The sequence below is a fragment of the Venturia canescens genome, chromosome 5 (genome assembly GCF_019457755.1).
Source record: "Venturia canescens isolate UGA chromosome 5, ASM1945775v1, whole genome shotgun sequence".
Lineage (NCBI taxonomy): Eukaryota > Metazoa > Arthropoda > Insecta > Hymenoptera > Ichneumonidae > Venturia > Venturia canescens.
Window position 1 is genome coordinate 12,064,906 of NC_057425.1, and position 26,611 is coordinate 12,091,516.

The window sequence follows — 26,611 nt, forward strand, 5'->3', positions numbered from 1 at the left end:
AAAAACGAAGAAAATGGTGTAGGATAAAGTCAGTTTAGCATCGTAGGACCGGATTTATAAGCAGAAAAAGAGTGGGGTGCGTTCAAACCCCGGTCATGAGGTTGAGGGTATGAAAAAAGACACATGAGGTGTAGGGTTAGACATGGTTAAGCGAATAAAATAGTTCGAGATCAAACTGCAGATTCATTATCTCCAAAAACATTGGATTTAAACGAAGAAAGCTCTTCCAATAACATCAATTGCTATTGAACCAACAATTTTTTTTTCTCAAATCATCAAATTCTCTATTCTCCTCCTTTTTCTTATAAAAAAATTCAAATTTGGGACTTTTATTTGACGAGGAAAGACAATGATCTTCGAGCATTACCTTCCCGATTGCGCAACGAGAGGAGCGATTACACATTGTGTGCATTATACGTATACACAGTTAACAAGAGTTCTCGAAGACTCGAGGGAGCGGTCGATAGGATTGGAAGAGCGAGCCTCGGGGCCTGTTGAGCTGCGGAATACAAGAGTGTTTGCGAGACGACAATGACTCTAATATTGGTCGGAGGAGCTGATTCGCTTCGAAAATCGAGTTCAGCCACATTGAGAAATCGCATCCTGTTGCTTGTTCCTCCCCCCTCGCGATCTCGATTGTAACAATGTTTCAAGAATCAAGGATTTTAACGATCGTCGTAAATCATTTCTTGATTCAAGGATCGGCGGCGTTGGAACTTGGAAGGAAAAGGCTCCTCGATCCATCGATCTATAAAAGTATCGATTTTTAGCGCTCCAGTTTCGACTTATTCAAATAATCCACTGCATAATTCGAGCTCACGATTTCCCAATGGATATCAACGTGCAGAAAGCATTCGAGCGAAGCTTCATTTCACTTATTTGATTAATTGGATGCTGCGAAGGAAAAGTCATTTTTTACCAAACCTTCTGCTCGCCTTCTGGTCTCATTCAACCCTAATTAAATCCATTATAAAATCTCGTTCCGTCGAGGGCTGTATCGAGCAATAAATACTTTAATCGCTCATCCTCCATTGCAGCCTCCATTTTACGGTCTCATTACGAAGGAAGATGTGGGAAAATTACCATGTTTTGATATATATATCCATCGATCCGTGGTATTGGGGCAAGTGCTTTCGAGTGCGTTAACGCTCGCCGGATGCTCAGATTTTTCTTCGACTCTTATGGCGTCCACTCGTCTCAAGTATAATGAATCATTATGACCGCCATGCCCTGTGGGCTAAATTCGATGTCCTTTACCATTCACCGACTTGCCACTAGAATCTCCAGGTTCAACGCAGGCCCCCGAGAAAGTCAACTCTCGCGAGGAGGCTTCAAAACTCATAATAATAATAAAAAAAAAAAAACACGTACACAGGATACAAAGTATACAACGAACGATTCGATGACTAACGTATCATTCGCGTAATAGCCTGCCTCAGAGTTATATCACTGTGTGGAAGACATAAAATTATGGTAATATTGTGCTATTATATTTTGAGCTCATCGTATCATTCGGAATTTGACGTTCGTAGCGATGTTTTTATCCGAGGTATGGAGTACTCCGGTTTTTTTTTTTATTTTTTTTTTTTTAATGAATTATAATGAAGTTTTACGGTTACGAAGATTGAAGTGAGTGTGAGGAAGAAATAGTCGTTGAATGTTGTCATTCAAGTGTCTTGAAAATTAATAGAATTTGAAAAATTTGCTGATTTCGAACTGGCTTCATTGCTGGGAGTTTTGAGATCGAGCCATGGAGCTCGAAATTAGTGCGTTTTCCGAAATTCTAAGGATTTAAGGGGGGTCCTGCTTTAAAAAGTCAAAAAAATCTATTGTTCTCGAATTCGAAATTGTGAATAAATTTTTTCAATTTTTCTCATGGCAAATGACAAGCCATTATTCAATCCGAAATTTCATTCGTTCCTGGCGAAAATACTATAGTTTTTTATGTAAAAAATCACATTGGAGAGCGTCAAGGGAAAACACACAGGGAAGTGGATCAAGAGAAAAGTATTAACGAAAAGACAGAAGACGCAGGAATGGGCCAAGCCAAGAAGAAACAAAATACCGAAATAAGAAAATGCGAGGTTATACGAGTGCTCATTACCAATTTCGTTCAATCTTTAACGTAATATATTTTTATTATAAGTAAGACAAAAGTCTCGAATTTTTTCCCACACCTTCGTTATATACTTCATTGTTATTGGGTGTTTTTTTATAAACTTCGTAAGAAACGATCATTCGTTACAAGGAAAGATGAACGATTTTTAACGCATAGTCCTTAAAACTCTGTGTATTATTCTTCATATTTAAGCACGTTTATCTCAATAACCAATAAGACGAACCTCTCAATTTGATATGCGCGTGAGTCGACTACTCATTTAAACTCTGAGTGAATTTCAAAACTTTCTTAAGAAAATCGTTTCGTGCACGATTTTTGTGCCTTAACATTTTTGGGGATCCTTGCAAGAGTGCCGTAAAAAGAATAAAAAGAAAAAACTTCGTCACTGTTCTAAACCGATTAAACTGGCCGCTACATTTTCCAATGAAAGTATGGTCATGCTTGACACATAAAAAAATTGGAACGAGTGCGAAGAAAAGGAAAAATGTTATAAAACTTTGTTTCTACTGAGTAAGTGAATGAAAATAGAAAAATTCATTGGTATTCAAAACCTTTGAGATTTGCATAAAAAATGCAATGGCTGCATGTTCAAAAAAAAAAGGTCAGCCACGAATATGGAGCGTGAGACTGCTAAACGCTCTTTTGTCGAGAGAGAATTTGAACGTCATTTAATTGATGGAGTAAAGTAATGAACTGGACGGCGGGTGGGCTCGGAATGACTGTGAATTAGCATTTTTAATGATTTTTTTATCCAGCGCAAGAATGATGGATTTTATTTGATCGTCATTAACTACACGGAGGGGCTCAGTTTATTTGAAGTGTCATCGGAGAATTTACGTTTCCCGTGAATCACGAGAAAGTGACGTCGCGAACGGGGGGGCGCTCCAGTATACGAGCGTTCTCGAATCTTGTCGTCGGTATTCCATTTCTGGGATGGATTGCGCATTATCCCAGGGCGGTATAAAACATGCATAAAGGAAAAATTCCTCGAAAAATGATATCGCAATCGCTACTCCGAACGAGCATTTGTGCGTGAGAAGCCCCACCCTGGATTTTGATAGCTTAAGAAAGCAAAGATGAGAAAAGAGCTGAGCTCTCGTGCGCCGGCTCACGGATTAAAACTGATTGTAATCAGCAAGCGAGTTTAAATGACACAATAAAAGTTTCGTCGTTCTGTAACCTTTCGGCACTGCTGAACTCATGAATTTATGACTCTGCTACAAACTCGTTTAGCACGCGTCTATTTTTTATCTTTACCTCCACGTTGATCGACCTCTCGAGCACATCTCTCGCTGAATCGGATCACAATGGAGCTTCGTTTAGAGAAGAATTTTAAATTGTGTGCGGCTCCTCGCCGCGGATCGCGGAGGCTGATCGCAACTTGGGTTAGGAAGATCGTTAAACGAACAATCGCGAATACGTCGCTATTCCTGCATATCTTATTCGTGTAGTGAAGCAAGCTTTGAAAATAAGTCAGAAGCGAGCAGTGCATCGAACAATCGGAATTATCGGTTTTATTCGTTCTCGGTCGATCAGCCTTTTTTCCGATTATTCAAATTTCAAGATTCTTAGGACGCACGACGAAATTCCTTCGAATTTTTTTATTGAACTATCAGAATTTCACAGCAATATTTGCTATTTTTTCGGTACCATTTCATCGCCCGGCTGCTCGAAGCGTCCGCACGCGAATATTGCCGAATCGAGGCTGGATTTTAGTTTGTTTTTTATTTGTTACTAGCTTTTACTCGCTTGCGTCGTTATTTGAAAAACTTAGCCAGAAGGCTTTTCGTCCTTTCAACTATAACTCTGCGAAAAATCAAGTCGATAGGTTGCTTAATTATGGCGCGAAGGAAGGACGAACAAGCAAACACGCACTTTCGCATTTATAATATTAGTTATAGGATTAGAATTCACCTGAGAGCATGGAATACTTTGGTAAAACGCGTACAAAATGCCAACGTCGAAGGCATCGAGGCCTGTGGCAAGCGGAGATGCTGAAGCTGAAAGGAAAAGTGACGGGAATACTTTCGTCGACGAATAATGAAATTTAGTGAATTTGTCCCGTCGCGGAGAGAATGCAAAGTGAATGAAACGTCGTACGATCCGCCGGACGAGCGAATATCGCTCGGCGACTTCTTTCCCCGTCGATTCCATTGACAAAAAAATAAAGAGGACACAAAAGTAAAGAAAAAATAAGGTCAATGCTCAATTACCGAAGCAATTTCATTTCGATTATTCCATCAAAGCTCATTCATAAGCCAAACCTTTTGAGCGTAAGTTGCGAAAGCCACCTTCAAACATAGAAATTTGCCAAAAAAGGCCTGCAAGCAATTTGCATGCTGATCCTCCCATGACACCGAATTTTTTCGAATTTAAACGCCCGGAATTATGCAAAAATGATATAAATAAATGTCCCGCAAACTCGAAATAAACCGATTCTGAGAATGCTTTTTTTCGTGCAAGATTTATTTCGTACGTCAAAGAAAACGGCTCTGCCATTAATCCGCGACAAAAGATGTTGGTTTTGAGTGTCAATGTGCGAGTCGTTAATGAATAAAATTGTGACGAAAGCCGCGAGTGTGAAAGATTCTTTTCGCATCCGCGTACACGCATCGAACACGGACCTATAAATCTTTCGTTTATTATCATTCGAAAGAGCATCCTCTCGGGATCGCTACAACTGTTTGCGTCAGATAATGGGAATCCGCGTTTGAGTTTCGTTGGCTCGTATTTTCCTAATTCGTCGTGTAAACACTTTTTAATGATACGAGAGACGTACATGGGGCGTGTGGCAAAGTGTTATTCGCCGTTTCCATGCACAGGATCCTCATTACGATCTCCGATTTCTGGGACAATCGAGAGTTGCGGTTGAGGTGTGAGAGAGAGGGGAAAAATCGGATGTGCTCCGGGGGGCGTTTTGTGTCCTCTTCTCGCTCTCGGAGAGGCCGAAAGATCTCTGCATGCGTTTGCGAAGACGGGCGGGTGAGGCAACAGCGAGTACGCACTCTGTTAAGACTCTGCGCACTCTAATTTGAATATATTTGTAATTCGCGTTCCGTGCGAAGCGCCTGGAGGCACGCGCGCTCGATTTCGCGCCCCGTTTCAGACCTCGGATCCTTTTTCATCCTTCTAGTCCTCGCCGTTGTATCTTCGTGCCATTTTCCGCGGGGAGGAAACAAAAAGTCGGTTGTTAATCGTCCGCGGGACGATTTAAAACTTTTCACCGTTTTTTGCATCGCAATGAAGATGAAAATGTTGAGGGTTCGCGACGAGAGTTGAACGCGCGCGCGGTGAAAAATGAGTGCCGAACAGTAATCGAGGAAAAACGCGAGCGTCGACGTGTGCCATTTAAGCTTCAAGGAGCATTGAGAAATTCAAGTACCTTAAAAGCTTTTCGCCGATAATCGTGCCGAATTCGTTCCACTTTTCTCCGCTCTTTAGTGCCACAGCCGCGATCTTGCGACCGAAAGAGTTAGGCTCGCAATCAGATTGCTTCGAAATAAAGTAACGCCAATTAAAAGTTAAAAGAGAGAAGAAATTAAATTATGAAGTCAAGTGATAAGAGCGAGTATTACAAAAATCGATGGAGAATTCGGCGCGTCGGAGCGCACTTGTCTGTGCAGGGTTGAAACGAACCTTGAGAAATCTCATTCGGCGATCTCTTTTAATACTCGATTCACGATTCTGACCACCCTGTCCTCACGGTTTGCCCTTTTGCCATATAAATTTGTTGGCTTTTATTCTCCTTGTAATTATTATTTTTGTTTCTTCCTGCGTTTCGTACACGCCTTTGGCGGTTCGTTCGATAATATTGCACGCGATTTCCGAGCCCTCTCGTACCTATGTACACATATACGTATACGTATGAAAATATATATATACACGTGTATATGCATAAAGATATTTTGAGCAAGGATCGAATGCGAGGCAAAAAGCGAGGTGAGACGGTTGCCGCGGCACAACGTCGATTTAATCGCAATAAATTAAAGGTTGCGCAAACCTAATGAAACGCTCGTGCGATTTTCTTTTATTTTATATTTCTTATTTTTATTCTTTATCATTATTTTTTCCCTTTATTTTCGCGAGCGTTTATTCGGACGTATTATAAAACCTGAGGATAACTCAACGTGTGCGCACACCGGGAAGAAGCCCAGGGTCGGTTTTTTGTAAGTGAACATAAAACTGACTCTCTTAACGGCCTATTCGAATAGTCAGAGAATCCCACGTCATTCTTTAATATCAAAAAGAAACACGTGGAATCGGCTTCGGCAAATTTGCCTCTCGAACTTTGATCTTATGGGAAGTGAAACACGACTTCCGTCGAGGGAATCTCGAAAAAAGTTTGTTGGTACTCATCGTCGGACGCTACACTCGTTCGTGATCTGACGCGATAAAGCGCTATCGTTGGATTGTTATTTTAAGGAGTCTCATTGCGCGAGCCTACGATCGCGATGGTTGTTTGTCGAATTGACAGAGATTTGCGACCGGAAGGAACGATTATTCTCAACTCCCTTAACATTTTCGTTCGACGGTTGCTCGTAATAGATCTGCCTCCACATCGAAGACAGCGGTGCTGCCGGGCTTGGGATCTGCTCCTCGTTGAACCGGCCGACACACACGACTGCTTGATCGTAACCAAGGCAACGCAATATCCAATCGTTTGTTAGCAAAGGGATGGAAATTTCATATGTTTCAAGGTTGCTTCACGGGGGATTCCCCTGATCGATTCTACCCCTTTTAACATCGAAAAGAGAGCGGGCATGCTCGATCGGAAAACCCGATTAAAACAAAGGGACGCAGCCGAGCGATGAAAAGCGAGGCACGCAACGACATCGGGAAAGGAGAAAAATAATGCGACGAGGCTCGACGCTGTCGCGGCTCGTCACACGATTTCACATAAAACCGTCGTTTCTTTCCATTAGTACAAACAACCATTTCGCATTTGGTCGAACTCTTGGGGTAAAGCAGCAAAAAATATTCATTGAAATTCGAGTGGAAGCGAAATCGTGATTGCCGGAGTGGAAAAACGACCTTAAATGCGAGGCAGTTTCCGAAAAAAATAGAACTACTTTATTCCCATCGAAAAAATCGGACCAACCGAAATGCCTCCGCAAAGCAGCCTCCCCGAAACCAAGAGACCGACGATCAAGGCCTTCGAGTTTAATTTCTCGGCACGTGCACCGGAATTTAGAAAAAAAAAGTCAAGTTCCGGTGTCGTGAATCGCACAGCACGGAGAAAAAAAATTGTGATTCTACCGCGTTTCGTTGGCCGGTTTGCCGCGATCGTGGCTCGAGGCTCGCCATGTGTAGAAGGGTAAATAAGGCCGCGTATTCGCCCAAGGGGGTCCACTAACGTGCCTCACGGGATGGTGCAATTTTGCCCCGGAGGCTCTGACAACCTACTCGCTCACTCACTCTCCTTATGCTCTCGCGACTCAACGGAAACTTCACATGCACGCGCACACGTGAGCTTATTTACGCAGTAATACAAAGCTGAGCGTTTCACGTTCGTGCGTTCGTGTGCGCTTTGAGTCTTTCACGCGGGATGTAGCACTCCGGTTGGGGCCTTCGACTCGTGCCGATCGAGATCTCAACAATTGAATTAAAACTCCAACTCGCAGAAGTTCGTTTAAAATGATGAAACAAAACTTTTCGAATTTTTCAACAATTATTTGTTTCGCCGACTCCGCGGAAACGAAATAATATATTTTTACTCGATTCATCGAAACAGGAGGACCGAACTGTTGAATATCATTTTGAAAATCACCGATCCTTGCGCGGCGACGTGCGCTGAAAAAAAGGATCGGTTAATTGAAAAAAAAAAAAAAAAAACACTAATTTGATGGATTTTTAAAGGATTTTTTAAATTTGCATCCACATTTGATTAATCCAACAAAATATTAATGAAATTTGATCGTTTCATTTGTAGTTTCAACCAAAAGGAGGATTCTACATTTTTGTTGTTGATTCAGGTAAAAATACGACGGAAAAACATCGTGCGTTATCAATCGCAAAATTATTTTTCCCTGCCCGTGAAGATCATCACAGTTTATGGTAAATCTCTGGGACCATCGAAGAAAAATTCCTATCAGTAGAATCGATATTTTACGATCTGTAGCCAGAAGATGATGAATTGTGAAAAAATACTCTGGCACGCTCAATCTTTTATTCTCTCGAGCCCCAATGCGTATATTTCTATCGCTTTTCATCGATAATTATTATAAATATATATATTTTCACAGTCGTCTCGATAAATCGTAGTCGCCGCAATAAATTTAATGTTCAAACAGCACGGTACAGTGCTAATTGTACGATCTCGGAGCTCGGGACAATTATAAAGACGTTAGGAAGATTATCGGATAATCTACCGTGCAGAAAACGTCGGATACCAAATAGAACGAATGAATAATTACAGAAGCCGCAGGAAATTGAATAACGAGACAAGCATAATTTTATCTTCTCGTGAGGATTTTATGGATGTGGCGGACGCTGCGTGTTGGATTTATGCACTTTACAAAGCGAGTGTATTTTTCTGTGCCGAGATCCTTGATCGTTCATATACAAATGGCAGCTCGGCTGAGTTCGCGCTGTACGTTATCACGAGGAGCGCGAAATGAGCGATTTTCCAGATCTCGCATATCGAGTCAATTCGTTCTTCTAGTCGGTTCTCCATTCCCGGGCTGGCCGATTGTCCGATAATTTTAGTCGTCAATAAAACGACGGGTAATTCGAGGAGTTTTCGAATAAGCCAATGGCCAGAAACTGTGCAAATATTCAGGCGAAAAGTGACGGGAATATTGATTGAAGGAGCTCGCGAATTCGCGAGATTTCGGTGCGTCGTATCGTGTAATTAAAAATCTTTGTGAATCGGAGGAGCAGTTACGATCACGAAAGTGAGATACGCAAGTGCGCCGCAAATATAAATCATTAGAGAAGCCGCGCTTCGCGTTTTCGGCCCCGAAATAATTGGCCCGTAAAAAACCGTCGTCGCGGATTTCGCTTTTTCACGAGTACAAGCGCGAAGTTCGAAAGCTCGGCTCGCAGCCTCTGTTTTTACACGTTAGGATAATAAATTATTTCTCGTCTCGAGGTCACTCGGAAGGGGACTCGTACCAAGTGATTTCGTAAAAACCACTTCGCTTTTTCGAGGATGTGCAAGCCCCTTCGTCAGCCGCTTCGCGAACAATCTTTCCGTCCCCTTTGCCCTTTGCTTCGTTATTTCAATATTTTGACGTTAACTATCGTCGAACGCTTACGGCTCTCCTGCTCCGGGCACTTGCCTCGCGCACCTCAAGTTTACACTCATTCGACGATCTATTAGCATACGAGCGGTTTTGTCGAATAAACTCAGCTTTGAAACACGATTTTTTTGAAATTTCTTACACGATTCCTTTAGATTTTGTTGAAATTTTTCTCAATCAACTCAAAGCTCCCGTTTGCTTAAATATGAAGAAAAGTACACAGGGTTTTAAGGACTACACGTAAAAAATTATTTATCTTTCCATATAACGAATGAACGCTTGTTACGAAGTTCATGAAAAACGTGCACAATAAAAATGAAGTACATAATGAGGGTTTGGGAAAAAATTCGAGACGATTGTCTTCCCAGTAATAAAAATATATTGCGTTAAAGATTGAATGAAATTGGTAAGGAGCACTCGTATAACCACACATTTGCTTATTTCGGAAATTTTGTTTCTTCTTGGCTTGGCCCATTCCTGTCACAGCCTTCTGTCTTTGTATTAATACTTTTTTCTTCATCTATTTCCCCTTGTATTTTTCCTCTGCGTTCTCTAATGCGATTGTTTATATAAAAAACTATAGTATTTTCGCCAGGAACGAATGAAATTTCGGATTAAATAATGGCTTGTCATTTGCCATGAGAATAAACAATTTCGAAGTAATAACTCTGACATCAATTCAAAGTGTTAATATCTTTAATTAGGGAGTAAAAATCGATGCAATTTAGACACCCATAAAATACGATCCTTCGAGCATGATCTACCTTAAGAATATCGGACAATGAGGGAACGTAATGAATGATAAATCACTGTCTAATTGCTCGATTCTCAGTACCAAACTGTAATAATTTGAACGATTAATTATCGACTACGATCGGCCAGTGTTACGCTGGGAGTCGATTCATCATCGTCCGTTTAGAAGCGTTTCGTAAACTCTTCTGATTCGTCGTGTCTCAATATTCATCGGATTATATTACAATTATAATAATGTGAGTTCGTTGGATGGCTATGGATGAGGGGAAGTACGAAATCAATTTGAAGAATTTTTCAATTGCAATTCTCTGTAGAATAATCATTATGGAAATAATCAAATCAGATGTGATTAGCAGCTAAATTCTCTTTTCATTTTCCAATTATTAAGAATCGTCTTAAGTGTTGAGGAATTAAGAACACGAGGACGATTCGTTTGGAGGAAATTTTGGAATATTCATTTCCGAATGGAAGGTCTTACCTGAGCAAGAGCTGCCACGGCGAGGCCGAATGTGAATGCTATGTGAAGCACCGTAGGCGCACCACTGTCGGTCCACGTGACGCAAGAGGCGCATCCTATGAGAACGAGAAGACCGGTGCCCAGAGCTTCGGCGAAAAGTGGCAGGAGGAAATCGATCTTCGAGACCTCCTCCAGACCCACGAAGTCTTTAGCACCTGAAAACGAATTGGGCACGATTTTATTTTATAATTAAATCATTCAAATCAGGGAAGCGATTTTTTCAACGCGTTGCGTTTTCTTAATTAGTTCCACCAATTTTTCAAACTTTTGTCCTTCCAGCGGAGGCTCATTTCCCCGTGTTTCGGCACATTTGCTTTTCACCCTTTTCTCTCCATTCGTAAATATTTTAGTGAGCTAAACCTCCGAACTGAACTCGAATTGAGTGTGCCAATAAATATTTTAAAAAATACAAAAAAGGCAATTCAATCTTTTCAATTGTGGGCTCTCGACTTTTAATTCGACAACATTTTGAAAAATTTGATGAACCTCGGGTTCCCGAATTCCCGATGAAGAATTTTCGCGACCTGCCAGTTTATTGTAATTTTTTTTTTTATTTCTGCCAAAAACCGTAGAATTTCATGGATCTATCCAATTCGAATTCGCACCGTTGTCTCATTAACTTTCCCATCGATGGGATCAAATGCTTAAAATGAAATCGTGGGAATAGGTCGAATGACGTCGTAATAAATAATTCGCGATCCACGAGGCTGCCAATGGTCGATTGACCCGACAGAGCGAGGTGCAAATTCGCTCGTGCGAATTAACCACTCAAAAAAGCATTGACCTGAAATAAAATTTGAGCGATTGAAAATGGGTTGGAGAAATGGACCGTGCTAACAAGATTACACCGGCGTGGATGGTGTACGCGATCTTGGCGTTGACCTTACGCTGTCGCACGCGTCGAGCCTCGAGTAATTAGCAGGTTTAAGGCCGTGGAGCACACTCGCGGGGTGTATGCGACGTTATTCCGTACGATCGGCATTGACACAGCCGAGGTATACGCACTCGAGGAACTCCTTAAACGCGAAATCGTTCTTCGAAATGAATGTAAATCGATTCAAACTCCGAGACCTTTTTTCGGCGATTTCATTTGAATATATTTCCTCAAAGCAAATAAATGCGCGGCACACACATTTCGGTGGGATTTAACATCGAGCATGGGCCGCAAAATATTCCGTTTCGTCGATATTTTCGTCGTCTATAAATCAAAGTTGAAACAGTAAACTAATGATAACAGAGAAAAATCATGTCGAATACGATTGAAGTGAAAATTGACGTTCGCTTTCAGCTTTGAACCGGTTTAGCCGGTGAATTAAAACGATGTAAACACAGGCGTTGTGGCCCGAGCCGAGCTCTCAAATTCGTAGCGATTCGACCGATAAGAGTCCGTATGGCCAATGCTATAAGCGAGAATGAAATAAGAATTGCGTGTCAGGAATGGAGAGTTGGAAAACTTCGTGTTTTCAATGCTTATCATTTTCTTTCGTTTGTGGCGCGATTAAAATTATTTTAAAATCGCTACGAAGAGCGTGAAACATTTTTCACTTTACGGTTCGGTTATTTATCACAATTTTATTATCATTCGATGGATAAGTGTCGCAAGTTCTCGTGGCTGAAGATAATCCACGGTCGAATCCACCGCGAATGGAAGCGATTCAACGGCAATGAAATATTGAACCGAGTCTCTTTGAGAACGTCATTTGAATGCTGACGCGGAGCTATCCTCGCGTCGTTCGTTCTCTTCCGGTCACCGAATAATGGATTTATATTCTACGGAACAATCGATAAGCCGGCGCTCGAACCGATGGGGACGTATCAAAGGTTCTCTAATCCGTAAAACCTTGAATGTCAATAGAAGACGTTGAACGCGAAGATTTTATTCGAAACGTTAAATCATCGAGTTATTATTTGCACGAGGTTACGTGTATATTTTAATTTGCTCGCCTCTGAATAAATCTCAAATAATTCACAGATTTTCCAGATCCATCGGATCGTTGAGTTCGCCGAAGAGAGTGAGAGAGAGAGAGAGAGGGATGATGATGAAGATGACGATCACAGTTGTCCATTGCCTCAGTTGAAATTTTGGGCAACGAAAAAAAAAATACGATCAGAATGCAATCAATAATTAATTACAAAAGGAGAGAGAAAAAATACTTGAAAAAAAATACAAAGTAGGAAAATAACACAAATTAGAAAAATTATTTGAGTCCAACTCCTGAGATCCAAGAAATAAATAAAATAAAGTAGCATAAAATTTAATGAAATAAAATAGTTGCATTAAATCGCAAAAATATAAGAAATATATATTAAGGAGGATTCAAAAGAAGAGAGAGAGAGAGAGAGAGAGAGAGAGAGTTCGAAAGAAAGGCGAAGAAGAGAAAACTGAGATAGTTGAGGAGCGTTATTATGGGCCGATAGGGAAAAGGAAGGGTGACAATAAAGCTGAGAAAGAAAAGGAAAGAGAAATTTGAGCAAGGAGAGCACATAGTACGAGTATAAGGAATCTAACAAGAAGGAATACGAATGTTTTTCATTTCGAATCGCTGTGTAAAAAATGTGGGAGAAGGGAGGATGATGTACATAAAATATTCTGGAGCCTGAAAGGCAAGAATGGCTTCAATAAATAATGGTAATAATAATAGGAATTCGTCGAGGCATATAATTGTAATATAAAAAAATTGTTGAAAAAAAATTGTAGCGAAGCTGAAACAATGCTGATTTTCGCGATAATTTAAACAAATGAGATATCATACCTTGCCACGATTTACTCATTTCGTTGTAACGTTCTTAATCCTCGTACGAAGAGAGCACTTGTTACGATAACCGTGAAATCTCGACTGTTCCGAGCGAGTGTAAAGTTTCAGTCACTTTGAACCTCTCTCACGTACAGTGTAATCAAAATATCATGGGCGTCACACTTTTTTCTCCGATTCTAGTCTTCGTATCTTGTCGCGCGATGTTTTCTTTTCAAACGAGACAGTAATTACTGTCGAGCGAATTTCGAGGGTGCTCGAATTTCGAGGAATTTATTGTCGAAATTGGGGCTTTTCTTGATGCTTGTCCCGTCGAATAACCGAATTGGGAATCAGGAAAATCGAGAAAACAAGGGGATCGAAGATAACGCACAAGGCTCTCAGCTCGACTCGAAATTTGAGAGAGCGCGAGGGTTTAGGTAGTTTTATCGAGTGCGCGGACCGCGAGGTACGCGTTCATATGTATCGTCGTCGTACAATCCCCCCCGTCGCGAACACGCCAATCTCTCTCTCCCTCTCCTCCCGTCTTCGTCTCAACTTGTCTCCTGCTTCTGTTTTCGCTCCGGTCTACCTCTACGCTCAGTTTCCCTCCATCCCTCTTGAGTCCTGCTCGTCTAACCGTTCCACCCACTTCGAAACTCATCGTAAAGAGACGAGAGAGAGAGAGAGAGTGGAGGAGGGGAACCTACAATTTCGTTTCTTCTCGAGCACTGTATTATTATTTTGCGAACGAGCTCATCAGGAATGGCGAACATTGTCATGGATCACATAAGGACTTCTCTTTACGGGTTATACATATTTCCATGCATGGTGAGAAAGGATTAAAAAATGGATTGAGGCGAAAAAATTTCTTTTGCGAGGGCTATAAAAGGGGAAGCGGACTCGGCGATCTTCGCCGCTCACTTTCTCGTCGTTTTTTTTCCAAATCTCATACTTTTCTATGCAATTTTTTTAAAGACGTCGATTTATTACGTTCGATTTAAGGGATCTTGAATTTTCGAAGGACCCATTTTTTTATCGCGTTTTTCGAAAGTATACATATTTAAAAGTATCGTACTAAAATTTTAAAGATCTGAGCAGTCCGCGAGTGCACCTTTGAGCGACGTTTGCTCGGCTCTCTAGCGCTTAGCGCGCTAACGCGTTTCTCGAAGACTCGAAAAAACGTGCTTTTTCGTAGTTTTTGGAAAAATCGAAAATCGTATGATATGCGCTGCAGCCATTTACTTATTAAATCTAAAACCATTTTTATTTTTTTTCTCCGATCATCCGTTATTCCGGAGATTTTATCAACGGCGCACACCCATCTTTTTTTTTGACCTGTCTTCTCCCCCATTTTTCTGTACGTAAACTGAGTAAAATTAAAATAAAACGATTCTTCTGCCTATTTTAAGAGTGTATTTTTTACATCCAACACTTCTTATATCCATATTTATGATTTGTAGCGGTTAAAACAATTTGTAAAAATAGCTTTTTTCTTGCCCGTCTATCAGGACAATTCTCGCGAGATTGTTCGTGAGCGACATTCCATTTCGATGTTTTTTCACGTCCAAGATGAGTTCTCGCATCGAGAGAAGTTCCATCCGAGAACGTAGTCAGCTTCCTGCGCGAACGTATAATTATGATTTCCGTCGCGTCTATTATTCAATCGTTAAAAATTAGTCGGCAATCTTTTTTTCGCACGCAGCGCAGCCTCTCCGTGCTCGCTTATATTCAAGTCACTTCGCACTTTCGTTTTCATTTTTTCCGCGCCCAGCCTCTCGCTGTGTGTCTCCGCCGTCCTCTCTCGATTGTCTCTCGCAGAGACGGAGATCGCACCAGTATAATTTTTACTTTCGTTCGACAGACAACGGCGACGAAAGAGTCAAACCCCCTCCTTCTTCGTCTTTGCTCTCATTCAACTCTTGTGAAGTATCCTTCGCGTAATACATACATTTTTAATACGTTCGTACAATGAAAAAAGCCTCGAGGTGTAGCGCCGAAGTTACCGCCGCTCGTCGAATATATCATGACACTGATTTTAGTCCATAAATACACGCGCGTACACATTCGTTGCAGCGCATGCGGCGAGTCCAGCTCTGGAAACGCCGAAATCCAGTTCGGCAATCTGTCGAGCCTTTTTTTCTCGTCGCCCAACATTCTGTTTATATGGGCATCCATTTTCTTTGCTTTTACGAAGTTTCTTGTTGTTAAAAAATGCAAATCATAAAACGAAGGCATAAAAGGTTTCTTCCAAGCTGCTGACACCTGGAGTCGAATGCTCTAAAGGCGGTCTTGGCTCTTCGGTATGCGGGCAAACCTCGCTTAAGCAAAGCTTCACTCGAAAGACTCCCGGCCAAATGCCGCTTGACCTGTGCCTGCTTTTTAAGGAGTTTCGGTACAGGCGATACAATGTTGCCATGCTAATCCATGCTAAAAAAATTAAAAAATTCAAAAAGTTCAGAATTTTATAAAATTTGGTGAACATATTCTTTAGTGCCAAATTTGACGACACAAATTTTTTAAGATTTTTCTTCTACACAGTTATCGAGTAATCAATCACTAAAGTTTACGTGTATAAGCATAGCGTTTCCATATATATAGGCATACATTCCGGGCATGAGAAATCTGCTTTAATGCGTAATTACTCGATAACTAAGTAGAAGAAAATTTTGAAAAAATTTGAGTTTTCGCACTTGATGTTGAAGAACATTATCACCAAATTTGATCAATTTCTTAATATTTTGACTTCTGTACCGAAACTCCTTAATGATTTTCGACGTCGAAACATTTTTCTGAATGTCAACTTTTTTCCTCCTCATTTTTAATCCACTTTCCGTTCGCCCAATCGCCATCAATTTTTCGAAGCATCCGGACTAATTAATCCCCGGATTTTTCGTTTCCGGATTTACATTGGCTTTTCAATACAAATATTGAATCACTCCGTGGCTAATCTCACAAGCGCCTCACTCTTTTTATTGTATAAATAATGAAACTTTTCGTTGTAAAAGCCAACGATACGGAGCCCTCGAATGCTCCTGGTTTTTACCTACTTCAATAAAGCGCTCCACTTGTTTTCACATCAAACACATATCGCGATAACGCTCCTCACTCGTTTACTCTCGTTGCTACTAAACGTAATATCATCCACGAGAGAAATAGCCTTTGTACTGGAGCGACGTTACGATGTGTCACACCTCAACTGGTAGCTTTACCGCTCTTCGCACTATCTTACGCAACTCTCGCTACTGAAACTATCGTTTTTTTTACCGCACTGAATATTTGGCTATCCCGATAGAGTAGAAGTCCTCACAATTTGATTTATCTTAAGGCAGCTCATGCACGGAACGATTTTCTTAAGAAAGTCTTGAAATTTACCCAGAGTTTCAATGAGTAGTCGACTCACGCGCATATCAAATTTTGAAGGGTTCGTCTTATTGGTTATTGAGATAAACGTGCTTAAATACGAAGAAAAATACACTGAGTTTTAAGGACTATGCGTTAAAAATCGTTCATCTTTCCATGTAACGAATAAACGCTTCTTACGAAGTTTATGAAAAAGTACACAATAACGATGAAGTATATAATGAAGGTTTGGGAAAAAATTCGAGACGATTGTCTTACTGGTAATAAAGATGTATTACGCTAAAGATTGATGAACGAAATTGATACGAGCACTTGTTTAACCTCGCATTTGCTTATTTTGGCAATTTGTTCCTTCTTGGCTTTTGTCAAAGTCTTCTGTCTTTCTTACTAATACTTTTTCATTGGTCCATTTCTCTTTGCGTTCTATAAAGCGATTTTTACACAAAAAACTGGAGTTTTTTCGCCAGGGACGAATGAAATTTCGGGTTCTGTCAGTGATGGATTCCCGATTAATTAACGGCTTGTAATTTAATTCGTCAAAATATGAGGTGAAAAGATTTATTTACAATTTCGAATGCAAAACTCTGACATTAATTTGGAGTGATTACATCTTTAATTGGGAAGTAAAAATCGATGCAATTTGGACACCCATAAAAAATAACCTTAATCCCGGAACTTTTCGAATCTTGGAGACCCAATTTTTGCAATTTTTCGGAGTGATGCATCGGGGAGCTTAGCGACGAATGAGTGAGGGCGAGATGAAAAAAATCCCCGGATTCTCAATTTCGATTTACAGAGTTTGGAAATTCTCAAGTTTTTTGATGAAGCGAAAAATGAAGTGGTTTCGAGACATCGATGGTCGAAAACGGGGTTGAGCAGTCGTCGAAGCCACGGGGACGATTAACATGTGAAAATATCGAGTGAAACGTATATCAATGTGAAACAATGGGAAGAGGAGGAATATTTACAGCAAGTTTGTCAGCCGTCAAAAAGCGTGACCCAATTTTGGAGGTCGCGTTTCTCTAACGGGTGTGTCGCAACACGGATACAGTGGGATCTCGGTTACGCGAACTAATGTGGACCAGAGGTGGCTCGTAAAATTGGGAAAGTTGAGTAATGTTGCTCGCTCTTGATGGAATAACAAGATCAATATTGATCGCGAATGAATTGCTCCTGCTCGCTAACAAACGTTACGAAACCGAGGGCATCGAGAGTTCTTAAAAAAGCTTTTGCCCCCGAACGCAATTCGTCTTTTTGCCAATTTTCGTCCGCCTCAAAAAATCTGGGAAGCGAATATCTTCCAGTTATAATACAAGTTCCACTGTATCGCGATTCAATAATCAAACAAACGAAAAAATAAAGAAAAAACCATTCGTCTGAGTATTTCTCGACTGAGCATAGCCGAGCAGCGTCATCAACGCCTCGGAGATAATTAAACTTCTTAAATTGGGCCACCGGAGGCTCTGCGTCGCGAAGCAGCTTTTGCAAACACGAAGTACGCAGCGATACAGCTGCGTGTGCTTCTATTTGTGAAACGAATCGTCGTCCGCGGTGCGCGCGAGAAAAATAAAACGCGTTTTAATTTCGTCTGGAATATCCGAACGACTTTTTCGATGTTCGGTGTGCTGGTGAATCGTCGATTGCTGAATTACTCCCAGCCGCGATGCGATAACCCGCGTTGTCGAGCGCGATGATTAGTCTCGACGTTTCTTTTCGCAACGGTCCGACGGGATCGAGGAATGTTTGAGACGCTGAAATTCCGTGGAACGAAGAACCTTCCTATGCAAAATTGTGCCTGCCCACGATCCGCGTTCGCAAGCTGACTCGATAAACACCCGATAAGGGAGCGGAGCGCGTTCGCGTACATTACGAAATATCGTTATCAAGATCGATGCCCGCGACTCGATTCATCTACGAAACTAGGCTTAAATCATCTTCGGAGTTCTCCGAGCGATTCTCTGGACTGGCTTTTAATTTATGTCGAGATAAGTCAGGCATGGGCAAACATTGATTACGAGTTCGTGATAAGAGTACCTCAAATCGGGCGGGAGAGCTCGTAAAGAGCGCTGCAATAAAAATTCAATCGGAAAAAATGATTTATCGAGGCTCCTCGATAAGCTGCTTCTGCAAAATTGGTGTTTTCATTGCTGCTGCTCGTGGGAATGAAAATTGAGGGGAAAAAGGAGCACGCGATTCGGGGAGTGTGCTGCTGCCCCGGCACTCTCGCGAGCTCTCGAGTCTCTCGTCGAGAGCTCGGCACGCTGCAACGAGCATCGCGAGATCCGTCGTTTCGTACATACGCTCGCGTTGCTGTGAGGAAGGTTAAGGTTATCGCGTCGCAGGTGCATGGTGTTATGTAAACTCTACCAGAGACAAACGGAACGTGCCGTAGAAACGGAGCTGGGAATGAAAAAATGTACGAAAACGATTGAAAGACATTTGGGTCCGAAATTTCGAATTTTAACTTTCGAAAAATGCTGTCTTCGCAGCGAAGAAAAACTGCGATCCGCAGGATTCACGAATTAAATGATTTTCCGTAGAATCCGTGATAGAAAAAAATGAAAAATTTTTTTTTACCAAGCCAGCAGGGGCCTTGATGACTCGTTTACGAGTGTCTTGTGAAAATCTTCAGAGGCGATAGAAACAATAAAAATGCAAGGCCTGTAACGAGCCGTAGTTCGCCACAACAATTTTTTCGTTCAGCCTCAAAGCCGGGAATGATTGAACGATGAATCGTGATTTCGAATAGCACAAACGGAGAAGCATCGCCTCACACTTGTGAGTCAATCGCTCAATCAATGGTCGATTAAATCGTCGAACGACTAAAACAATTCCCATGAATTATTGCAGTCTAACAGACGCGTAAAAAACGTGTCGGGAAAAAGTTTCCGTTGTGAAACGTCACGAGGGACGGTGCGCACGTATATTTTCTCGGGTAACGAGTAAAGTCGCGGCTCGAGGGGCGATTTATCGTCACGCTATTTGATGATCGCTTCCTGCACCTGAACGCGATTTAATCTCGTTGTTTTTGACGTCACTCGACGCTAGGAAAGTCTCAACGTTTTGCGACGCGAAAATTTCTTTGTTCGCACATCTCAAAAAACATATCTCAAGTTTGGCTTTTCTGCTGTGCGAAGACTCGGAAAGGAAGTCACAAATTAATCGAAATTTATCGGGCTCCTCGGTGATTTAGGATGGAAATAAATCCCTCATCTTAGACCACAATGCGCGCGCGATACTTATCGAGCTCCCATAGAAGCGTGTCCATTAGTTCCATTACCAACGAGGCAAAAAATCAGCACTCGCGATCCAATCTCCCGCATAGAGGATATTTGATAAATAAAACGTGACACGGGGAAAAAATCGCTTGTTTTCTCGCGACATCGAAAGCATCTCGAGTCCATTATCAAAGAGCCAGTATCGCCCGAAGTCACATTTCGATGGAAGGTAATCGCTAGCCAACTGGTTCGTCAGTAGAGCATTCGGAAAATCGATTAGCAACATTCCTCCGATCGACTAACACGGAATTTTCTCTGTGACGAGTATCAGCTGTTTCAGAATTTTTATCGAGTCATGGCCAACAGGATGAAACGATTGATGAAGGTGTCTTCGTTGTTTTTTCTCTGCTACGTGAATACGTGAATAAATCAAATTGTTAAATCGAGTTTCAATCGTATTTTTACTCTCTAATCTTCAATCGCTCTCGAAAAATCAATTAGCAGCCGCACCAATCATTGTTACTCCACGTCCCTTCGATGCATTTCTATTGCACTCTCCATTCAACTGCATCAAACGCGTCACGTATACTCGACTCGCAAAAAGAGGCCGATTAAGGTAGCTCATGCACGAAACGATTTTCTCAAGAAATTCTTGAAATTTACTCAGAGTTTAAATGGGTAGTCGACTGACACGCATTTCAAATTTTGAAGGGTTCGTCTTATTGGTTACTGAGATAAACGTGCTCAAATATGAAGAAAAATACACAGATTTTCAAGGACTATGCGTAAAAAATCGGTCATCTTTCCATTTAACTAATGAACGCTTCTTACGGAGTTTATGAAAAAGTACACCATAAAAATGAAGTATATAATGAAGGTTTGGGAAAAAATTCGAGACGATTGTCTTACTGGTAATAAAGATATCGTACTTTAAAAATTGAACGTTGGTAATGAGCACTCGTATAATTTCACATTTGCTTATTTATGCATTTTGTTTCTTCTTGGTTTGGCCCATTCCTGTCACAGTCTTCTGTCATTTTATTAATACTTTCTCATTGATCCATTTTTACATAAAAAATTCGATGAGTATTTTCGCCAGGGACGAATGAAATTTTGGATTCTGTCAGTGATGGATCCCCGATTCGGCTTGTAATTTCATTTGCCAAAAGTTGAAAAAATGTGTTTACAATTTCGAATGAACAACTCTGAAATTAATTTAAAGTGATAATGTCTAATTAAGGAATAAAAATCGACCCAATTTAGACACCCATGAAATACGATGCTTCGGGCACGAACTACCTTAACACGAGAATCGAGCCCCACGAGCGTTAATCAAAGCAGCTAGAAGTACTAGAATCGAGCACACCAAATATCGCTTCGTCGTCACCATCGGATTTCCATCGTTTGAAAAAGCACTTTACAAAAACTTCAATAGAAAAACGCTTTTGTTTCGAACTCCGAAATTCCGCAATTTTACGGCTGAATCCCCTGAACGAAAGTTCAAAATCTTGGACCCAGTTTTATGCCACAAAAATCAAATTTTGTGAAAAATATCGAAAGTCGATCCGAGCGAAGAAAGCTTGGAATTCGTTTTGTTTCGATGCTTGCCTTTCAATGAGAATCCCAAATTTTGAAAACCCCATGAATGCGAGAAGAAATAGTGAACAGTCATAAAGCAGCGGAGTGCGATGCACTCGTGAGTGAGAGTCATGTTAATCGTTAGTGATTCGAGTAGAATGATTTTATCAATAGTTAATTTCTTGTTCCTTGTTGCTGTGTCACACCTGCTATAACAATCGATTAAAGTAATCGTACACGCTGATGCTTATCTCTTAATGACACAAGCTTGTGTGTGGCACACGAAAAATGTCAGCGGTATGTGAACCTCGAGTGACGTGTAGAAACAGCAGATAAAACGGTTGACCGTTACCCTCTCGCACTCGCTCGTTATCTTTAGAGAATCGCTTCACACAGAGGAAGAAATTCGAGGCTTTTGATGTCTGGCTTCCTCTTAATCCCTGAGTCGATTGTCAGTCATGCTTCGTTGGCTGTCAATAAAAGCTGCTGATCAAATCTTCTTGTTATTACGAACTCGTCAAAAATCCTCGAAATCAATTTATAGTTTCAAAGTCCCATGTCAAAAGTATGACTAATGAGTGATTTTGGACATGGTTCGATCGAAATATTGCAGTGAGAATGGAATTTAATTAAAATTTATTTAATTTTTATAAAAATGTGATTTCGTCACTTTCATTCGTGATTTTAGATTGTAGATATGCCACGATGAATACTTATTTTGATGGACTCAGTAGTAGCTTCATTCGTCAGCGAATGACGAACGCTGCCCGGAAGATGCTGAATCCTCTTAATAATGGTTCATCGAATCAGGAACGTCCTAACACGTTTTAATCTCGATCACGAACACGCGATACTCTCAGCGCCAAATTGTCAATTATTTGCCAAATTTTTCATTGAAATTCCACTTGCCGAAGCACGATTGCGAACCAACCATTAAGGAAGTTCACGCGAATCTAATAGAAATTGAAAATTCCAACTTTACGAGTTGACATTTGGAAATATGCTAGAAATATACAGCGTGCATTTATTCCCGGAATTATTGTAGGATCTACCATCTAGTTGTCGAGGAAACAATTAACGAAAATCACACTTCCTGTGCGCGACGATTTGGCTTTAATGAAATAGGATCCCCCCCCAACTTTAAGGAGTCAAAAACGAGAATAAGAAAATATAATGTTTTTAGACGTCAGCGATTGAGAAAGCCTTGTTACCGATTAAAATAACTTGGGAATGAAAAAAGAAAAACACTGATTTCAGGTCAACGAGTAATAACGACACAAACGGTGGAAGGTTTGACAACACCACGAGCCAGTTGGTTCAAAGTATCGATGTGCATAAGCATATAAATAAAAAATGGCTGTTGTCACATTTTGCTTGACGATTGAATTACGAAAGTATTTAAACCGCTATCGTAATATTAAAAATTGATCAATCTCAACAACTAAGTTGCCCATAATTTTAATAATTGGGAGAACAAATTTTAATCGTTTTTTTTATCATGAAAAGAGCAAAAAAGTTCAGTTGCTTTTTTGAATCACAAGTGAAGCATGATTTTCCTTAAACGATTTTCCGAACGAATCTCATTTTTTGGACCGACTTTCGGGTAATTCTGAAGAGGCCCCACATAATCAGTGTCGAAGTCAGCAACACTCATATTTGTTAAACATTGAACAAGTCTAGAAGAAAATCTACAATTCATCTACTTCAAAAGGCATTTAATCAAGCGCGTCGACTCTCCCAACAAGACCCGAAGTTTCCGGTACGCGTTCGTAGCAAAAGCCTTCATTTTGGATGTTCATTGTTGCGCTATCAACTTATAATTGCCGAAGTAATTTATTGATGAAATCTCTTCGACGATAATACCTCAATTATGACCAAACCCACGTAATTCAGAATGATACTCAGACACGAAAATCCTTTTATTCCCCTCGTTGTTTTCTTAATTAGTTAATTGTTTGGATACAACGAATGGAATGTTCGGTGATGCATAAAAACAGGCATTCAACGAGGAACGTAACAGAAATAAGAAGAAAAAACTAAATAAAACAAAAACAGTTTTAACGACGCAGAACGAATGTTTTACATTTATTTGGCGTAACTTCCGTGAAAAGAAGCGAGACAAGTGATTGATGAGTAGTTTACGCGTACACAATAGTACTATCGTCGGACGCAGGGGCAGGGGGGAGGGTCAGGTGCAATGGCTACGTGGCAGGCATGCACGAGTCCATTGTTAATGGCATATCTTCTACCTGTACAAACACAAGCTTCAGCTTTGTTAGTATTCTCCACTGTGCGATAAAATTACCGAGCCATGAACGTATTCATGTGAGATATAAATACGAAAAAAGGCGAATTCATTTGATGCGTGTCGCTCTATGTATTTCTATATATATATGAAAGTCCAGCATTCCAGGTATCTACGAACGGAATACCTTCGTGGTTATTGTTTTTTCGCATTGAATTTCAAACTGAGTTCACACGAGGCTCGCGCTTTTTTCTATCCCTGGCACATGACGTTTCATCTACTTCGCGGGTCGAACGAAGGTTCATCTTTTTTCATTGAGACTCGAGTTCACTAATTTTCGGGATTATCTGAATCGCTTTCCTCTTGAGACTTGATACGAGCCCATGGAATTAATGGGTTCGACTGAAAGCAGCTTTTTTTTGGAAAATTTTTGAAAATCTTCGCTCCCTGATTTATGGGGCTCGTGGAAACTTTTTGCTTTTGTATTTTCAGATAAAGAAAGGCGGCTCCATCCAGCACGGAACGTGTCGATGGCGCAGAGAGTTGAGTTTCGTGCGCCTTCAATTCACGCGGTTTCATTACTCGCTTACGGACTTAATAACATGTTTCACGAATTTCCGCGTTCGGTAAATTGGACCTTCGTGATGCCAGATCAAAGTCATCTTCGGTGAAACACCCGGAAAAATGGTCGAAAAATTTCGGTACGAGCCTTCGGCTCTTTTGTGGACGAAGATCGTGGCAACGTTAAACTCCAGTGGAATTCTTAATCTTTGAGCAACGAAACACGTGCTGGTTTCTATCGAGCAAACGTTGCAGCTGCGCGCGAATGAGCGACCGCTCTCCTTCTCGCTCCCGGTCGGTAGCACAACTCGTGAGGATTTCTCGGTTCGAGACATGAATTTTAAAAGGGTGGAAAAACGATAATAAACATTCGTGAATTCGAAAATCTGAGATTTTTGAGCTTGAAAATGATTCGGCGAATCATCGTTTTTCGGGAATCGGTCTTAAATTTTCCTCCATCCGTTTGAGCCGCAGACTAATTACCTAGTAAAAGATTCCACCGAGAACAAAGATGCGCGAAGATCTTTTAATGATTGTCAGTTCGCAAAAAGCGATTACAGCGCGACGCTACACTTCCCAGAAGACATTTTTTTCCATCAATTCCGTTTTTTTCCAGCAGTTTCAGTTTCGCTATATTATGAAACTGTGAATAAACAGATGAAGTTAGTCGCACTGCTCTGTGACGTGATTTATTTTATTCCAAGGAAGTGTCTCTCCCAGAGATTTTTATCTCAGGAATTGCAAATTTGGAAAGAAAAAAACAATACTTTTTTTCGTTACGAAATCGTCGATATATTTCGCTCGAACTAATTGTTCAGTATGAAAAATTCGCGATTACATTCCTCTTAATCCGACAATCGAATTCGTGTCATCCTCATTAAGGAGTATGCTCAGTGAAATGAAACAAACAAAGCGTCCCGTCGGCCATAAGATTCTTGGGTTTTTCTTGATTGGAAAAAAATTGGTTTACATGCAAAGTACAGGTAGGAAATTCACGTAAGCACATGATAAGCAAAAAGCGAGTGGCCGTGCATACGTAAGAGAATCCAGGCTCACTGATTCACGTCTTTATTACCGGAAATTCGAGGCCGATCAAGAGGGGAGATTGCTTCTGAAATCCTTGAAATGATTATTCGTATAAATGTAGAAACTCGGGTGAACTGATGCGACTACGAAACTTATCAAAGGCTTCATCAAAGTAGCTTAACGCGGCGGATTATTTGAGTGCGGTAGTTCCTCGCAAAAAGCCGATTTCGCTAAATGAGTTTGACAAATTTTAATCCGATGAGACACGAATCCTGAAAATATGTGTTTTTTTAAACCTTTCGAGATTCGTCGACGATTAATTTCCACCTGAATTCCAGACATGCAAATGCTCCTGCGTTACTCGGCCGAACACTTTTTCAGAAAAACGATGTTCACCTTCATTTCGATAAGCTCTTTCAATTGTCGTGGGCGATATTTTAACGGTGCGAATTCCCCGTTAGTTTTTCAAGGTCTTAAGCAACAAGGTTGTCGGAGCAGTGACGGATTAACCCCTTAGCACTTACACAGATCGAGAATGCATCCGGTCAAGCCGAGCAGTTGAGATATTGACACGAATAATGTGAGAAAGAGCGACGTGGCTTGAAACTGAGTAAAAAGAGACTCACGAGTTATCCGTTGACGTGCACTCCCAGATGCGATTGCGGCCTGTCTCCGAGCCTCCTCTTCACTCACGGGAAATACCGTAGCCACGTTCATCGTCGTGTCCGGATTGGTCGAATGCTTGAAAGGTCAAAATCTATGTAAATTTAGAAGAAATATTGTGCTGCTTGCAAACTTACATCGAAAGGAGTGCACGAAATGATAATTTTCATGCTGAAAGGTCAACATTCTCACTAGTTTAAGGGGTCACGCCGTGTGGCAGCAGGATTTTCTGGGGTTTTTCATGATTTTTTTGCGGCGAGGAAAAGAATAACGGACTTTTGAAATTTGGAGGGTTTATTTATTGGTATTTCAACTCTATAATAAAATTTTTGAACTCTCTTTATGTTTCTCCGTGGTCTCCACGATTGCGGGGGATTGGTTAATCTGAGATGAGAATACGAAAGAACGTTTTGATTTGTAAAGTAGTGGCTATCGTGCCTGAACTAAAATCATGCAGAATTTTCAAAAATTCACTGATTTTCGTGCTTTGATACACGAGATTTCAATTTTCAAAAATGTTTCATACCGCAACAATCCTTCAATTTTTCATACTTCTGTATGATTTCATTTCAGCCGATAGTCAATGCTTTACAAA

The 26,611-nt window shown here is 40.9% G+C and overlaps 1 protein-coding gene across 3 annotated transcripts in view; it reads right to left on the reverse strand.

The window, feature by feature from the left end:
• The window catches only part of Drip (aquaporin homolog protein drip), a 39,378-nt gene that overhangs the window by 11,039 nt on the left and 1,728 nt on the right, over positions 1–26,611 (reverse strand). For 2 of the 3 annotated variants that reach the window (XM_043420771.1, XM_043420772.1), the window contains exons 2-3: positions 25,980–26,094; positions 10,592–10,785 (exon numbers count right to left, since the gene is read on the reverse strand). In XM_043420771.1, coding sequence (XP_043276706.1) covers positions 10,592–10,785; positions 25,980–26,094 — 309 coding nt within the window. Of the gene's footprint in view, positions 1–10,591; positions 10,786–13,383; positions 13,836–25,979; positions 26,095–26,611 lie in introns of those variants that run through there. The other variant, XM_043420773.1, reaches the window with a different exon arrangement.